This window comes from Corvus kubaryi, unplaced genomic scaffold, assembly GCF_017639235.1.
Source record: "Corvus kubaryi isolate FWS band 111438036 unplaced genomic scaffold, C.kubaryi_AGA036_p1.0 split2-37374, whole genome shotgun sequence".
Taxonomy (NCBI): domain Eukaryota; kingdom Metazoa; phylum Chordata; class Aves; order Passeriformes; family Corvidae; genus Corvus; species Corvus kubaryi.
In genome coordinates, this window is record NW_024582082.1 from 1,763,256 (window position 1) to 1,780,886 (window position 17,631).

The 17,631-nt window shown below is 43.4% G+C and overlaps 1 protein-coding gene across 3 annotated transcripts in view; it reads right to left on the bottom strand.

Annotated features, from left to right (window-relative positions):
- Nucleotides 1–17,631, bottom strand: part of LOC121658084 (glutamate receptor 1) — a 119,964-nt gene that overhangs the window by 15,253 nt on the left and 87,080 nt on the right. For all 3 annotated transcript variants that reach the window (XM_042014518.1, XM_042014519.1, XM_042014520.1), the window contains exons 12-13: nt 4,325–4,523; nt 3,584–3,831 (exon numbers count right to left, since the gene is read on the bottom strand). In XM_042014518.1, coding sequence (XP_041870452.1) covers nt 3,584–3,831; nt 4,325–4,523 — 447 coding nt within the window. The remainder of the gene's footprint in view (nt 1–3,583; nt 3,832–4,324; nt 4,524–17,631) is intronic.

A 17,631-nucleotide genomic window follows, 5' to 3' on the forward strand; every position in this document is an offset into this window, starting at 1 on the left:
AGAAGGCCAAGGACCTTGCAGCTCCCATCTCAGAATTTGTGCTCTGTGCCACACCAAGAAACCTTTGTCATGGGGGCTGTTTTCCTGTATTGCAATTCCAAGATGAGCCTGACTGTGAGGAAGAGGAATGTGCTGACCTGCACGAGCCCACCATGGCTCTGCCTGTTGGGATTCCATCCGAGCACTGAAGCTTTCACAAGGACTGGGAGCCTCCTTCAGGCAGAATTCAGCCTTCAAAAAGCAAAATCCAGATGCAGTCAAGCTTGCTACCAGTCCAAGAGAAGGCGAAGGTGCAGATTTGAAGGTGGCTGAATATTTTCCCTTTTCAACTCTAACGGTATTGTGGTCTGAGCCTGACTTTGGTTGCATTTAAAGCAAATGGGAATGTGTGAGTGTAGATCCAGGAAGAATCTGACACTAAGTAAATCATAATTATTCTCTCTTCTAAAGCAGAATACAGGTTACTTAGCACTCTGATGCCTGAACCATCTGTGAAAAATTAGTTAACTAATGAGCCAAAATACATCACAGCTTCTATGTGGGTACAAGGTGTTAACAAAGTAAATGTATTGCTGTTTCCCCGAGCACATTATCTGCAATATGATTTCTGGGGCCATGTGCTGAACATTATGCATCTTCTTTCCTAGGAAGCTTCATTTCAGTTAATTGTCTCTCCAGCTCCCGGGGAGTACACAGAATAGGCTGGACTACATCTTGACTGTATTTTGATGAAAGACTGAGAATTCTGGGGTCCTGAATGAAGGTGGGTTTTTAACGGGGAGTGTTTACTCACAGACCCTAGGAAAGCTGACTTCTGTTTTATGGAACTTTAATGTCAATATGGCTGCTCTGAAAAACTTGCTCTCACAGATTGTCATCTCAAAAACTTTTCTATTCCCTGAGTTCAGACTTACAGTGAATTTCTTGGGTTTTCTTTCCCCTATTTTGGATAATTTGGGTTTTTGCCTCTTTATGATCACTTGTCCAACAGTGGAGAAGATCTCCTGCTGGGTAAGTGGGTGTGTTTTGTAGCAGGGTGACTATCTCACGTCAGGCAGGATCCCAGCTTGAAGTAGCTGGTGTTGAAAGGTGAAATTTCTGCCCTCTCATCACTGCCCTTCTCAGACATGCCTAAATGCAACTAAATTTTAACATCTGGAGGCCAAAAGAATTTCAAAGCCAGATTCACCTAGTAGGAAGAAGTAACTTGTTTTAGCAGTCCAAGAGACCAAAAGGATGTTCTGAAAGGGCTCTTTGCACCTATTGCCATATGTGGAATTATTTCTGGATTTTCAACCTTGTTTTCATTCATCTGTGGCAACATCTTGGCATTGTTTGCCCATGTAGAAGCAAGAAAAATATATGGTGAACGCTCACATAGTATCTCTCTAGGATTCTTTTCCAACTAGCCATCCTAAATGCAGGAAAACTAGTTTAGCTACAATGCCCAGCTTCTAAAACACACCTGATAGAAGATAGGCCTGGGTCACAAACCTCCTGCAATCCTGGCTCAGAGCTTTTACTCTGTGGATGGAAGTGAGTGAAGATGGAGACTGAGAGAGAGACAGGCTGACCGTGCTGGACAGACGCCTCATGATTGTCACCTTGCTCAGGGCAACCTCTCACGTGCAGGACCCCAGGGGGAAAACAGACACTACATGAGGACTGTAGGGAACTACTGAGATTAAAACAATTAAAACAACAGGAACAAAATGGACACAATGGGACAAAAACCAGACAGGAACTGTTCCAAAGAAACACCATCGGATGGAAAATCAAGCATTCCTCCTTTGCCATTAGGCCCATAAGAAATTTGTTCTACATGCAGCCAGGATGAGAAAGAGGAAACAGAAAGAAATGTTAGGAATTTTTGGAGTCATGCCTAGCAGAGGGATGTTTGGAGTTGCAAAGGTAAAATGATTGATGCGATTTTCTTTCTTGTGGTTTATTTTTCTTAGAAGTATGAAAAATGGCTCCTTCACATGCCAAAAATTACAAGACAGGTAGGATGTCGTTGTTTGTTCATTTTTATAATATTGAAATTAGGATTCAAGATTGATGTTAAATAAATTATTAATTAAATAGAATCAGCCCTGTATCCTAATTTCCATATTTGCAAGAGTAAAAACAAACACTGGAAAGTGTGCAACAGAAAGCATCTCAAAGCTGTGAGAATATGTCCACCTTCAGCTGTAGGAGCCTGAGTCATTTCAGAGTCCGAACTGCACTGGATGCAAGAATTACCTTCTGGACCATGTGCTCTGGTGCTTCAGGTTGTCACCTGCAGCAGGTCACATTCGTTTCTCTAAAGATAATGGTGATATGGGAAGTGCTGAATCGAATGTGAGCTGACCTAAGAACTGTAGTAATCAAAATCCTTGGGTCTCACCCACTACCGGCTAATACACCTTTGATTCTTTGGGCTGGCTTTGGCTTGGACACTGTGTGACCAGAGAGATCCTTCTGCAAATGGTCATCTAGTAATTTTCTGGTTTCCAGAAATCCAGAGATCATGGATTAAATGTCTCTGCATGGGGTTATGTTAGCAAACAAATGTAAGGCCACACATACACTTCTGGTCAACATGTTTTCATGAATAAAAAACTCAGGAATTAATTAAATACATTGGAGCACCATGCTGATTACTCAAAGCTACAGCTCCCGAGAATTTACTAAACCATTGCAACTCATGTTCCTCATGATTGTAATGTGAGGAATTGGCATGACTGCTGCCAAAAGGAACCACACTTCTGATGTGTCCAAGATCACAATACCAGTCTGTGCATGGTGGTAATGCTGTTCTGAGCAGGTCAGTTTTCATGATGGATGCTCATGTCCAAGAGTGTGGCTGTATGCAGTGCCCAAACTCTGCTACAAACTCAGGCCTGGGTTTGAGCTCTTAAAGAGTTCTTCTTTTTAAAAGAAGGTCTCTGAAGATATTTCACAGGCCACTAGGCAAAGACATGTGGCAGCTGCAGGTCTGGACTCAGAAATGCAGAGTTTGCACCCCTTTGGACTTTCTATAAATTTGGTGCTTGCTGGGATCTGAATTGACTCAGGCAATGAAAATGCCCACCCTTTGCAGGGCTTTTCAAAATGGGCTTCCCACCTCTTCCAACCAGCATTTCATTTTAGGAAACACCAAAATGCTTTCCCCATGAGAACTCCCTCTGCAAGCATGGATCCAAGCCAGGGTAATCCCATACTCTTGCAAAGCTGTGCAGTTCACATGGCACAGGATGAGCGTCCCTTCCGGAATAAAGCTCTGTGAAACCAATGGTTACACCACAGCAGCCCCCTGCCATCACCTCATACAGCAGACACATTCATAGCAAATGGATCAGCCAGGATCCAGTTTCCAAATGCAGGGCTTGAAGAATTAGTCACTCCCATTGCTGCTCAGTGGGAGCCGGGCATTTTACTTCCCTGCACATCACACTGAGTGGTCACACCCCTTTTCCTCCACCTCCCCCACCTCCTCGCCCCAAGCTTTCGTGATTAACATGGCAATGGAGATTGAACTGTGTGCATACATTGATTTGCTGGGTGGTTTGGCAAAAGGAAGCAAATCTAAGCTACTTACCTCAGCGCAGACCCCTTTGGCGTTGCAATACCATAGCCTTTGGAGTCCAAGTTACCTCCCACCTTCATGGTGTCGCAGGGCTTGCGCTGCTCGATGTACTCGTTCATTGTGGACTCCAAGAGGTATGCATACTTCCCTTTTGACTTCCTCACCCGGATCATCCCCTCTTCCGTCGTCCTCACAAAAACGGAGGGCTCGGCTGACTTCATGTATGTCCACATCTTCTCAAACACTGCTATTTTGGATCGCTGCGTAGGACAGCAGAAACCCAACAGAAGCGTTAGCAGAGGTTTGGGCGTCCCCTGGGATTTCCAGCTTGGACTGAACACACACCCACACATCAAACAGGCCAAGGAAGCCAAAAGGGGTAACAGGATTACCACTTCTGCACAAGGGCCCAGACCAATCCCTCATTTTCTGGCCCATATTTATGTACGGAGTGATTTTGCAGATCAAACCAAGGGCAAACCAAGCTGGAAATCTGGAGACGGTTTCATTTGGAGTTGCTCAGAGAAGCTCCTCAGTAATGTGGGGAAGCACATGGATATTCCATATTTGTGTTCACAACTACAGAATATCACCTGCACTGGAGTCACTGCCAATCTTCTGGCAGGCCGTAACATGGTGAGGGGAAGCAAGTGAAAAAAACCAGACCTGAGCTGAGAACGGGAGAGGACAGACCTGGAGGACGGGTCAAACAAGAAGCTAAGAAAAATGTTTGCATTAAAGTTTCCTTTTTACCCTAAAAAATTCTTTAGTGGAGCCAGCTTCCAGGGTCCCATAAGCGATTTCAGTCTGCTTGGCCAAGTCCTCTGCGCTCTCGATGGGAGACACCATCCTCTCCACGGTGAGGAAGGCAGCCAGGTTAGCTGTGTAGGAGGATATGATGATCAAGGTGAAGAACCACCAGACGCCACCGACTATGCGGCCAGAGAGAGACCTGGGCACAGAGAGGAGAGTCAGACAGGAAGAGGGTGAAGGTCTAAAAGGTGCAGCTTGCTCTTTCAGGCCCATCATTTATGTGACCATTTACTCAAAGTCACTCTCCAGCCACTTCCAAGGAAGCCAGAAGTCTGTCTCAGTTCTTAATTTACTTTTAAAGGTGTTGATGTAATTAGAGTGGAAATAAAAAATTCACAGTGAAAAAATATTAGCAATAAACAGAGAGAATTTTCTTTGATTTTCAACTTCTTTCAGAGCACAATATTAATAATAAGACATGGGGATAGTTATGAGAGAGTTGAGCTGGGCAGGGGACAATGCCCACCACCAATATCTCTGTCAAGGTCTCTGTTGTACCATGTACCCCTGGCAGGAAGGAGCACCAGCATGGAACCAGACCAGACACACAGCCCAGCTGTGATCTTTTGGTGAGCTGCACCAATCATCTGAAGTTTAAAAAACAACCCCTGTGTTTTTCTGCAAGACATATTGAAGCTCAGAGAGGAGTTACGGTCTTAATGAATAATTTGCCTACTGACATTCTCTCTTTTGTATTCAGCAGATGGTTAGACAAGATGTTCATAATAATGCTTTAAAATCTAGGTGTTTTGTACTGTCTGCAATCAAATAGCCAATTAACTGTAACCATTCGATAGCTATAGAGGCAGATAAGTCAAGCAGGCATTAATTAACATTAAAATATTTTCAAATAATTTTTAAGAGTGGAAGATGATTTTAGAATGATGTCAGTATTCAGGCATTCTGTCTAAATTATTTATATGATCCTTCTCTAGATGCAGAGCACTGTCCCAGACAGAAGGGAACACACAATTCTGTTTGATAAAACCAGACAGCCTGACTAAGGGGGACCTGCCTGTGAGAAACATCATTTATTTCTCCATGGGGGACCATGTTTCACATCGTCTTTCTGCTGATCTGAGTCAATCTGCAGAAATATGGTTTATGGGATGGTAACAGAGACATCCCAGTCCAGCTGGGGGCTAAAAGTTAGGTGAGATAAATGCGACCATCTTGCTTCCCATCTGCAGAGAACACTCAGCCTGCAGGACTGTCAGCACACACAGCTTTACCATTTGTTTCATATTTGGAGAGGGACTGGGGAGGGAGGCAGCTATAGATTCAACTCACACATCTTCAGATTGATGAGGAAGGGGAAGAAAATTAGTCTGGATGATGTGTGCTCAGGGAAGGAAGCGCTCAGAAAAGGCACAGAGGCATTAAACAAAAGTAACCAGATAATGTCAAATACAACAATCTCTGCTGATGAAGGCCACTTTGAGCTGGCAAAATCCATTTGCATGGCAAATAATCACATTCATCTCCAGCTGCAAATTATACAGCCCTTCCTTCCTGATGAAGCTGGGATATTTCTGCGACTCATTTCAATCGCTTCAGCTACAGTCAGGCGGATTCCTGCCTCCAGACCCTCGACATCCTGGTGGTATTCACCACCAGCTAATCCCAGGGGGCTGCCTGCTGTCAGCTGCAGATGGCTTATGCTTCCCAGCTTCACACCTGGCACTGAGAGCATGGAAAAGTAATTTTGGGGTGTTGAGCCTGGATGGTAACAGGGAGGGCTGGGGGAAGAGGGAGAAGGGGCTGTTTCTTTCCCCTGGGAGATAGAAGGATGCAGACAGGATTCATGTGTCCATCATAGACCAGCCCCATCTGGGCTGTCTCTGCTGCTGGTGCTGGTCATTCCTCCTCATGGCACAAGGAGGGATGTGCTCACTCTCACAGACTGTGGAGGAAAGGAGAGGAGGTCAGCAGCTTGCTAGGACTGCCAGCATGGCTGGGGCCTCGTGTGTGTGATGTTTTGTTGCAGACACTGCTAGTGGGCAATGTTTTCCCTCATTGCTGGATTGACTTGGAGCTGGAAGCTGTGAACCAAAACTGCTGAAATGCACAGCAGAGAAAACACTCAGCACATGGGATCTACAGGACACGGCCCTTTTGCTCCATGGCTGTGCAACATTTAGCACAAGGGAGAGCTGGCCGGTGATGGAGGCTCTGGAAGGACAGAGGAATTCAATAAAGAATGTAATGATAGTCATGATAAACATCACACAAGCAGATGTGATCCCCTGTGACACCCCCACGGCTCAGGAGCAGTGAACACTGAACAGAACAAGGTGGATTTCTCTTGTCTGTTTAGACTCCAAGCCAATGCCTGTTACTGCTGACCATGGCAAGTGCTTGGAAAGGCAATACCTGTCAGCACCTTGCTCTGCTGCTTCTGTAGACCCAGCAGAAGAACCACAGTGCCTCCATCACGGGACACATTTGCAAAGTGCCTTTGTAATTTAGGAGATAATGTCTGATTTCTGGAAGTGACTTCAAGACTAGGGAGCTAAAAGCCTGGTCAAAACCCACTGAGACTTAGAATTATGTTTATGCTCCAGTAAACACAGCCACAGAGGAGTAGATATATCCCATGCTTTGAAGTCACTATGAGGTTTTGAAAGTCTCACTCTGGAGCTAGGTAACAAAAAATGACCTTGCACCTGACTAACAGAAATGTTCTGCAGCTTGAGCCCTGTCTCAAGTTCTTTTCTCTTCACTGATGGGCGCTATGGGGTTTAAATCCTCTTGCATGAGGTTGTGTCCCTGTACCTGTTCAAGCATAACATGAAGGAATCAGCTCCCTGCTGAGTGGAAATGAGTCAGTAACTCTGCAGAGCTAAGGGGAGATGGAGCACCCTGGTTAGGACTTTAAAGATGTGCTAAGGTTCAGATATTTGGATCTATTTGACCTCTGGATTAATTAATGTTCATTATTACAGTAATCCTTGCAAATAGCAGGGTCTAAAAAAATTGGGCTAAAATAAGCAAGGGTAACAGCATAAGAGGCTTTAATGAATGGCTAATTCTGGGGTGTAAAAAGGGGTAAAATATCTGAATAGACCAGACTGTACATTTTTCAACCTGTGTTATTTCTTCTGCACCTAGACTCTTCTTTCCTACATAGTCTAAATTAAGATAACTTGGTTTCTTCTTCTATCCCTGCCCGTGCTGTGTAAAATATCACACATATCCTCACTTTTCTCCCTGACTTGGGATCCTGCCTATCTCTCACAGAACTGGCAAGAACAGGATGCTCCTTTCCATCATTACCCTTGCAGGAATAAGTAGTAAATACTCTAACCTCATTACCCACAGTGCACAACCTACTTAAAATTAGAGCTGGCTGGGAACCAAGATTTCAGGACCGTGGAAAACTCTGAAATTGTAAATAAAACCTTAATATTCTCATTTGGAATGCAAAGATAACGGTTGCAAGTGTCCTCTAAAAGTAGCACTCTGAAAATGATTGTTTTGGGTCTACCCAAGCCTTGCCTTTTGCTATTACTTATAGTTTAATTTCTGAAAGGCTAAATGGTATAATTTTTAACATGGTAAACAATTTTGTTTCTGCTTTCTCATTACAAATAATTTTCTTTCAGCTTTTATAATACATTAAATTCTTACCTACTGCATGCATAATTTAAAAGATAATTCTGAAATGTGCTATTTTAAATGGCCCTAATAAAAATACTGCAGATGACCAAGCTGAAAGTAATAATTTTGATTTTCTTACTTACATTTGCTTTTCTTACTTACTTTATTTTCTTACTTTCCTTGTAAAAGCAACTGCATTTTGCTAGCAGAAAACAGAAGGGAATTGTAAGTTCCCTTTGTTCTCATGAAGAGATTAATTTTAATGTTTTAGCCTTAGCATTGATGGATTCATACAGAAATAGAAAATCATGCAGCTATAATCTCATTTCTTAAAACAAAATGCAATCCTTGATCAAACAATTTTCCCTTCGATTTTATCCCTCATGGAAGGTAGGAAAAGCTGGCAGGAGTTTGCCTCTGCTTTGCCATCTATTAGAAAAGAACAATACATTTTTGCAAAACCATATTAACAAGATCATCAGAAAGTATACAGAGTAAACCTCATTGGAAAACTGTTCAAGCACCCTCTCAGTTCTCTCCCACTTCTCCCTTCCCCCTCTTCAAATCCATTCCTTACGGAGAATTACACCTAAACTGACAGTGTTTTAATTAGAAGAGCAAATCTGGGATTCTGAAGCCATAGTTGCTTTGGGAGGATTTCCCAGATTTGCTGTTAAATTCAAGTCTAATAAAGGCTCACTTACTCAACTGACATATTTGTCACTGAATGAATTTATGCAAAACTGTTGAAAGAAAAGCTCTTCTGTGCCTGTGCTACTGATTGTGGGTCAAACCCACTTTTGGTCTCCTACCTACACAGAGCCTCTGATCTCCAACACTACTCTGTGAATTTGGTACTGATCTTGATGATTCCATGGTTCTAGCTGAAATCTGACTCAAGAGTGGATTAATTGCATGCATTTTGCACCACTTTTGCTCTTATTTTAAGCAAATTTTCAACATCAAACTCTGTCAATGTAAAGAGCTTTGCTTTTCCTCTGTGTCACAGACCATCTGGCGTGATTGGTCTCACCACTTTCCCTCCATCTCTGACACAAACCCCAGATTTTCTCAAAAGGCAAAGGAGGAAACTCAGTGTGGGGTTGTGGAGCTGGGATCAGCTCTGGGTGCATCCATCAAGTGCAGACCTCAGAGCTCTTATCCTCTTACTCTCTGCTGTGCCATGGAGAGTTTTGAATGAGCTAACAACTGTTTGCCACAAAATTCAAGGGATTATAATGCAAGTTTCTCTGTACATGCTGCATTACTAATTTTCTTGCCATATTAGTTTGCTTTTACTTATTACTGAATCCCAGCTCCTGGTACAAGAGTCTGGAGTCATGACTGCAATGCTGGGTTTTAACATGCAGGGTCAGGAAAACCCTTACAAATACAGAAGTAAGAATGTTTTCCACTGATATTCTCGTTTACCTCTCCCAGAGGTACAAATTCCTTCTTCCTCTCTCACAACTTTTCTACAGTGCTAAGAGCTGCATATTTTGGCTCCCTGTGGGTAACATTAACCAGGGAGACAGGGTAAGGAAGCTGAGGGTACACAGGTACTGGGAGTCCCATGCTGGCCCTGTCCTGCTTTTCTTTCTCTAATTATTGTTTAAAATAAATAAATAAATAAATAAACAAATAAATAAATTAGGGCTTCTTAACTTTTGTATATGGGCTGGAGATCTGCTCTTGTGATCTTAGGCAAATCCTGCCAGTTCATCTGACCCCCAAAGCCAACATGCTGGAAGGAGGCAGTATGGATTATGGAATCCCAGCAGAAGTCCCTGTAAGAAGGGGCCTTGTGGATGCTCACTGTGTAAATATTGCATCAACTGAATGTAATCTCTGCAAATACACAGAATCTCCCGGATTCAACAGGGGGATGTATATCTGTGAGGCGTTAATTATAAATCATGGTTTATTTACTGTTTCTTTCTGCCTAAACTAATGGCTTTGGACAGCAGTGTATGCTCCCTCTCCTACTGTTTCATCTCTTCTTTTGCAGAATATGTTGGCACTTTTTTCCCCCTTCAATTTCCCTTTAATGGGCAAAACCTCATTCTAAAGTGAGTTCTCCTGCTTAGTCAGAAATGCATCATGCCACTTGTGGTTCTCCAGTCATTGGGCCTTGGATTACTGCAGTGCTAAGTATAAGCATGACTGCATGGAGCAGCTTCGTGCTGTTTTCAAGACATTCACTTAGCATTTTGACAGGCAAGAGGTGCCTAAGCCTAATCAGAGGACTGGGCTTTTCTGTTCCCTGTGAAGCCCTGCTACTTTACGGGATCCTGGACAGCTTACTTCATCTCTCTAATTTAGTTCCCAGCTGTGGAAGAGGATGAATCACATTTATGAACCTGTCCTAGGTGGGTGGCCTGAAGCGCTGGCCACTAGGTGGAATTTACCTCTGAGCTGCTGCTTTGCCCAATTCGCCTTCCTGAGACACTCAATTCCAACAGGCAGAGGCAGCATCGAATGGGCCCAGCCCTGCAGGGGTGATGTGTGCACTCAACCGTACTTTGCAGGTTGTGCCCTTGTGTGTCCTCAACTGATCCAAAACAACACCTGTGGATACTCAACAGACACAACTCACCTGCTCAGCTAGTGGGGTGTTGGAAGCACTAGATGCCAAGCAAACCTGAATTGACATGGGCAGCAAGCCCGCTTCAACTTCAGCAGGTCCCATGAAAACTCTCCAAACAGGGCAGAACTGCAGGACTGAGGTAAGTCCTTCACTCGAGGGACTTGCCATCCCTGCACAGCATCCCTGGCCGCTGAAATGAGATGTTTAATCCTAAAAATGCAGGATAACACACTCAACTCTTCCAGAGGGCTGCTAAAAACAGTACAAATGCAGGGCTAGGATAGAGGGATGATGTGGAACACTAAGAAAAAATAAGAGTGTAGTTGAAAGGCAGAGAGGTAGATCTGAAGACAGGCACCATCATCCTCTGAAGTACAGACACAGTGCGCCTCTCGCCACTGCAGACAGGGTGGTTTAAGGGATGAATGTTTAGATAGTGGTTTGCTGAGAAACACATGGTCAATTTGGGCTGCTTGGCAGCTCCAGAGAAAGGCAAAGTCATCCCTCTTCTGCTATTTTGCCAGCTGATGCTACCAGGAATAAAACCCCAACTCTTGTCATGCCTTTGTGCAAAAATTTCACTGTAAAAAAGGCTCTTCATGTATTTTTCTCACTCTGATGACATTTGTTCACTTTGCTGAGAAAAACTCACAAGGTGACAAGCATAAAATTTTGTCAGAAGTAGTTGCTGGAGAGCCCCAGGAGATTCATTATTCAGGAACTTCCTCAACCTCAGGTGGCCCCAAATCTAACAGCACTCATCCATCTTTTTGAACAACAGCTTATTGTGCCAATGTCCTTTACTGAGTTGCTGTGTTCCATATGCTCTCCCACAGTCTCTTCTTCAAAGTCTACTTGATGAAAAAGCTTTTTTTCCCCAAAAGATTTAATATGTTTTGGATTATATGCCATCAGTTCTTCATTTTTTTCAAGATCCTCTTTAGCCATCTACATTTGCTCACATGAGAGCTCTGTTTCTGACTTCTGGGCAATAATGCTACAATAACCTACTTCAGACTTCTTCCAGGGTGTCTTGCCTTGGTTCATTTTGATTTTTTTTTTTCCTGTCTTTTGTCAGATTTCCCAATCCGATGAGAGAAAGGCTTTGCTCTGGAAGGGAGAGTATTTTCTGTACTGGAAGATATTATCTGTGAGCAATATTTCCAAATATTCCCTTTATTTTCTCTCTCATTTCTAATTTAAAATGTGATTCCTCACCAAGAGTGTACAAGTGGGATTTTCTCTAGTTTCACTTTTGAGCCTTTCTTTTTTGTACAGGGACATACTATATCTCTTGTAGAAGTGGTGAGGAATGAATCTGCTCCCCCCCAGACAGTGTTTTTAGAAGAGCTTTATGTGCGCAGGTGTGCCCATCTTTTAACATTAAAACTCCCAAACTGTGAAGGGAAGACATGTTCAGTGCTTCTGCTGCCCCTATTTCACCTGCTAAGATCCATTTGGTGATTTTTAGAATTTTTTGTTAAGGCTTCAGAAGCACTGTTGAGATGAAAAGCTGCCTCCTCCTTCTGTTTCCCTCTCTGCAGCCTCAGATTTTGCTTCTTATTGCAAGCTTCAAGAAATGAGACAGATGAGAAAATTCCTCCTGTGGGAGAGCATCCTTTGCACTTGACTCCTGCAGCTGGACCCTTGTGGACTCTTCATCACGTCTCCCACCTATATACAGGGTACAAGTACTTATTTTATTGCTTTTCCCTTTCACCATAGGAGGACTCATCTCCTTCCTTTCTACTCCTCTGTTCACACACTCGCCTTCTATTACTCCTCATCAGAGTGTGTTGGGAGAATTCATTAGTGTATATAACATGCTTTGAAGTTGTCCAAATAACGGTGATGTAACACTTTTGCACTTCTATAGACTCTTTTATCTGAAGATCAAAGTAGTAAGTTATGATTACCATGATTGGATTATTGCTGCTTAGCCTTTGGATCTGAGGGTAAGCAGCAACTCTTCTGGGTAGGCACTAATCAGAATTACTGCGTGATTTTATTAAATAGATTGAATTCCATCAAATGTGCTGCTGCTGTTTAAGGAAAGGGCTGCATGCATGAGCTGTGTGCCCTTTTCTGCCATCTGAGCATATGAATCAGCTGCTCTCCAGCTGCTCCTTTGATCCCCGTGAAAACAGAAGGAAGACCAAGACAGCCTGGAGGACTTCAGAGGTGACACCATGCTCTGCTGTCTCCAGCTCCAGACCCCACCCAAGCACACAAGGATTTTGTCCCAATTTCCTAGCACGACCCACATTCTGCTTTTCCCACTTACTCAGCTTCCTCAAGCCTTTCACAATGGATAACATGGTACCTCTGTCCTGTTTGAACAAATCTGTTTTCACCTGCTCACCATCTTGGGGTGTTACAGTGCACATCATTGTACATTGCACATTACATTGCACACACACATTCGGTGTACGAATGAATTCCTGAACTTTTAATGAAAAGAGATATGGTGCTTCCGCAGTTATAAGGACAAGTAGTAGGAATAAAATCTGAGACAAAAGCAGAATAGGTCCAATAAATGCCAAATTCCATTGGAATAAAGGCAGAACTCTGAGCCTCCCAGTGGAAGGCCAGCTGTGGGGATAAAATCAGCAAAGAGCAGCTGTGGATGCTTTTTGTGTTGTGAGCCAGAGCAATTTCAACAGAGGAGTTCAAAGCTCGTTCGACTGTGTATCCAGTGAGTGTGCACATGATATCTCAGTGCTGATAAAAGTAATGTACATCATATGGAAGAGTTATTTAAGCAGGGCTTCCCTGTGAAAACATGCTCAGGGCTTCCCATCTTAGCTACAGTATTTTTTTGGAGTGCCAACATTAAAGCAGTGTGTGACAGGCAGCCTTGCAGAGGACACCACCTGAGGGAGATGGAGGTCGTTCAGCTCCTCACAACCCTTATTCTTTGACAAAAACACTTGGCAGTCGACCTAACTATTAGAGAGACACAACCATGCACAGTCCTGACTGCAGACCCCAGCTGAGCTGACTGCTCAGGAATAACTTGTTATCGAGAGGAAAGGAAATGAAAGAAAGTCTTCTTTTACTTCTTTTACAGCTTCTCTTACTGACTGAAAATCAGCAAGTCCAAGTATAGCATAATAGGGGGTCCCTGGAGGCTCAGAGAGTCTCCTGCTGCACTCAGGGAGAAGGTTGTAAGTGTCAGGAGGCAGCCCTGTAAATCTTAGTGCTCCTCACAATCCTGAGCCAGTGTCCACCATTAGAAACCCAAGCAGCACATGCCAGTTCCATGTCAGGGATCACAGAACGGTGTGGGTTGAAAGGGATCTTAAAGTTCATTTCATTCCAACCCCGTGTCATGGGCAGGGACGCCTCTCACAGGTTGCTCCAAGCCCTGTCCAACCTGACTGAACTTTTCCAGGGATGGGGCAGCCACATCTTCTCTGAGCAACCTGTGTCAGGGCCTCACCACCCTCACAGGGAAGAATTTCTTCCTAATATCTATTCCAAATCTACCCTCTTTCAGATGCCCTAATAAAACTTCCCAAGATAAAAAAAAAAAAAAAAAAAAAGGGTAATGCACTTTCCCCCCTGCTATTTTCAACTTTGTTTTCAGCGAGAAACATGGCAAACATTTATTTAGTCCTGAAGAAAGAAATTGCAGAAGTATTTTTAGGCTAATATATCTGCTTTTAGATGAAGTGTTTGATGACTTATTTTAAACACAGCTGGTGGAACGATTAGTGAATCTGTCACTCAATGGGGAGAGTTTCAGCAAATTTCTTGCTGTACTCCAGCAACCTCAGTGCTGAAGGCCCAAAGTCAGAGCTGTGGGAAAGTGACAGTGCCTGACAGGGAAAGCACCCTGAGGAAGTAGCTTACAGGTCAGTGGGAGAAGCGTTCATTACCTCTGCAGCATTTAGACATTTTCAGGTGGAGGAACGTGCAAATTCAAGAGACTAATTTTTGCTTTACAGAAGAAATTGCGTCTTCCAACAATGCTCTTTTGGCTGGTTATTGCCTCCTTCTGAGTCCTCTGTATCCTTCAGTATTTTCCCAAATGAAAAAAAAAGGGATAGCAAGGATGACTATTTTAAAAGAATTTCCATTTTCCCCTGGCTGCCACACTCTGGTTGCCATGGAAGTGCGCAGACTCCAAAGGGGACTGTTTAGTTGGATATTGTGCAGTTTGTCAAGCTGTTCCTCTGGTGAGTCACTTTCCCTGGTTAAGTGCATTTTAGAAATAAGTGTGGTCATCAGTTCCTGGTGATTTGCAAGTGCTGCTGTTACCCTGTGACCTGAATTTGCTCTCCCTGGACATAATTAACTCTGCCAGCTAGAGATAATTGCAACATCATTTGATACACTTTTATAAGGAAAGGAGACTTTTCCAGAAGCTGAAGTCCTGATTTTCTTACTTTTATGCTCAAGGAAAGTCAGCTCCCTGGTTCAAGCAAACCACCACCAATAAATGAACCTGAGCTTTGTCCCCACAGAACCATCAAGGTTGGAAAAGCCCTCTGAGATCATCGAGTCCAGCCATGACCACAGCACTGCCATTACAGTTCACCATTAAACCGTGTCCCCAAGTGCCACATCCACACACAGTTTGAACACTTCCAGGGGTGGCAATTCCACCACTTCCCTGGGCAGCCTGTTCCAACGCCTGACCACCATTCCAGTGAAGAATTTTTTCCTAAACTCTAATCTAAACCTCCCCTGGTGCAATTTGAGGCCATTTCGAAGGCAGATGCTTGGAGAGTCAGAGAAGACGCTTACTGAAATCAAGAAGAGTCATCAGATAAATACCCCTGCTCAGCCTTCTTTTCAGGAAGGAATTAAATTCCTTTTGATTGCTAAATGCAGCTGGTTCTAATTTCTCTAATTCTAAATTTTTAGCAAAATAAGTAAGTACCCTGCAAATGTAAGTTTACAAAGGATGGAACAGAAATAATTTCCTTGAAAAAGTCCAAATCAAACCTCTCACCAAAAAAAACCCCTCAAAAACCCCTGCAACATTTTTTTTTTTTTTGGTCTAATCAATTTCTGATTTAGATTTTGCCTCAAAACTGGATAAAACCTTTCAGTACTGGGAAGATCTTGACAAAATTTAAAAGTGCTGCTGTCTTTCAAAATCTGAAGTCTCCTGTGACTTCTTCCAATTGGGCTAAAGGGAAATGTAAATAAACAGGAAAAACAGCAGAGGAAAATGCTCAGCATTAATTACAGGTACATAATAAATACCTTGTTTGCTCTTCCCCAGACAAACCACTCTGATGGAGTGTGGCAGAGAGCCCGAGGAGCGCAGTGAACATGAGCACACTGTATAGATCAGCCAGAGCGCTGTTTCCATGTCACAAAAAACAAATAACAACGTCCACAAGATGCCTATAAATAATAGATTGTATCTATTGACTGGAGAGCAGCCAGCATCTATCTCTCTCCTTCCTGCCTGGGAGTGCAGCCATTCATCATCTCTGCCAGCAAACCTCCCTGCTCAGCACACCCAGCCCTCCCAGCCGGGGGTCACTGCTTGGCACAATCCACTGCACCCTGCAAAGCCTCTGGGTCTGGACTCTGCAGGCAAGTGAAGACCCTGTTAACTCTTTGTCCCAAGCCAGCTGGAGGGGGGATTGTACCTTGTGCCACATCTCCTTGCACACATTAAACCCCACAGTCTTTCGGGCACACTGGTGTGACCCGACCATTTCCCAGCAGTGGTCCCTGGTGGTGCCTTGCACAGAGGAGCACAGAGTCTCTCCCTGCTCGTGCAGCCCTGCTGATGCTCCCAAAGCATCCCCTGTCAAGCCTGGCTCTCTCTCAGACACAGATGGGATGAAAGCTTCATCCACCATTTCACTCCCAGCATAGGCTGACCACGACATCTCCAGCTCTGTTCTCAATCAGACAGATTATTATGAGTGATTTCAAGCTGTGTTGTCCAGGTATTGTGACAAGATACCCTAATGTGTCAGGATATGAGTAGGCATTTCCCTTCTACTCACAGTATATTTTGGTTTGAATTCAAAATATGTATATTTTTTGTTTCAACGATAAAGAGAGGTCCCAGGAAGCTGGGCTAATTTTTGGAGATCTTTAATTTTCCTCTGTCAGGGTACAAAGGATGTCTGCATTCACTAGGGGATATTGTGTGATATTTATCCACCTGCTGAACTTGAGATGGGACAAGATTCCTAAAATCAACTCAGCTGAGAGTAACTGTCTATTCTATCTCATGATATCTTCAAATGGAGAATAAATGCCTTTCTGGAAGATCTGTTTTAACCAAATGTGTTTCATTTTAGTCAAACATAAATTTTCTGAGTCACAGGAAGAGTAACGCGATTAAATTTAATAGTTTCCAATATATAAGAAGTCTCTTTTGGGCTCAAACCTTATGAAGCAACACATTTTATGATAACAAAAAATAGAAGATCAAGATAGGAAGCTGACAAGAGATGCTATTTTGCTCCCTGTTTTTCCATCCTTTTCACAACAGTCAAATTATTTATTTTGCAGAAAATGATGGAGAAGATGAAAAATTCTCATGCCTTGTTTTGCTGCAGAGGAGGTTGGGAAGCCCAAACATCCCCACAGTCTCCTTCTCAAAGGCCTTGAATCCATCCTAAGCGAGGAATGGCAGCAACATGCTGGACTTTAGCAAGGTCCTACTCTCCACAGCTGCTACACACTGCAGTTATTTCAAGCTCTGAAGACAATTTATCAAATTACAGTTCTGAAAATGGTACAGTGTGAGTCATATTTACTTCACATTTCTCTTTCCGCAGGCTCTCGCTATTGGCTGTGAGTTATTTATTACCTCTGATGCCTGCTCTGAGAAGCTCCTTTCTGGGTCTGTATTTCACATTTAATGAGTGCTTTTGCAATTTCATGACCGTTTTCTGAAGCTAAGGTGGCACTTTGCAAAGTCTAATGGTTTATAGCCCGTTTCAGACTTCACTAATTCCTGCTTGTCACTATGGAATTGTGCACAGCTCCGAGCTGTTGTTTCTCCCCAACCCTACTGTGTTTCAGCCCATGTTTTGAAAGCTTTAAGGGCAACAATAGGGGCTATCTCACCTCAGCC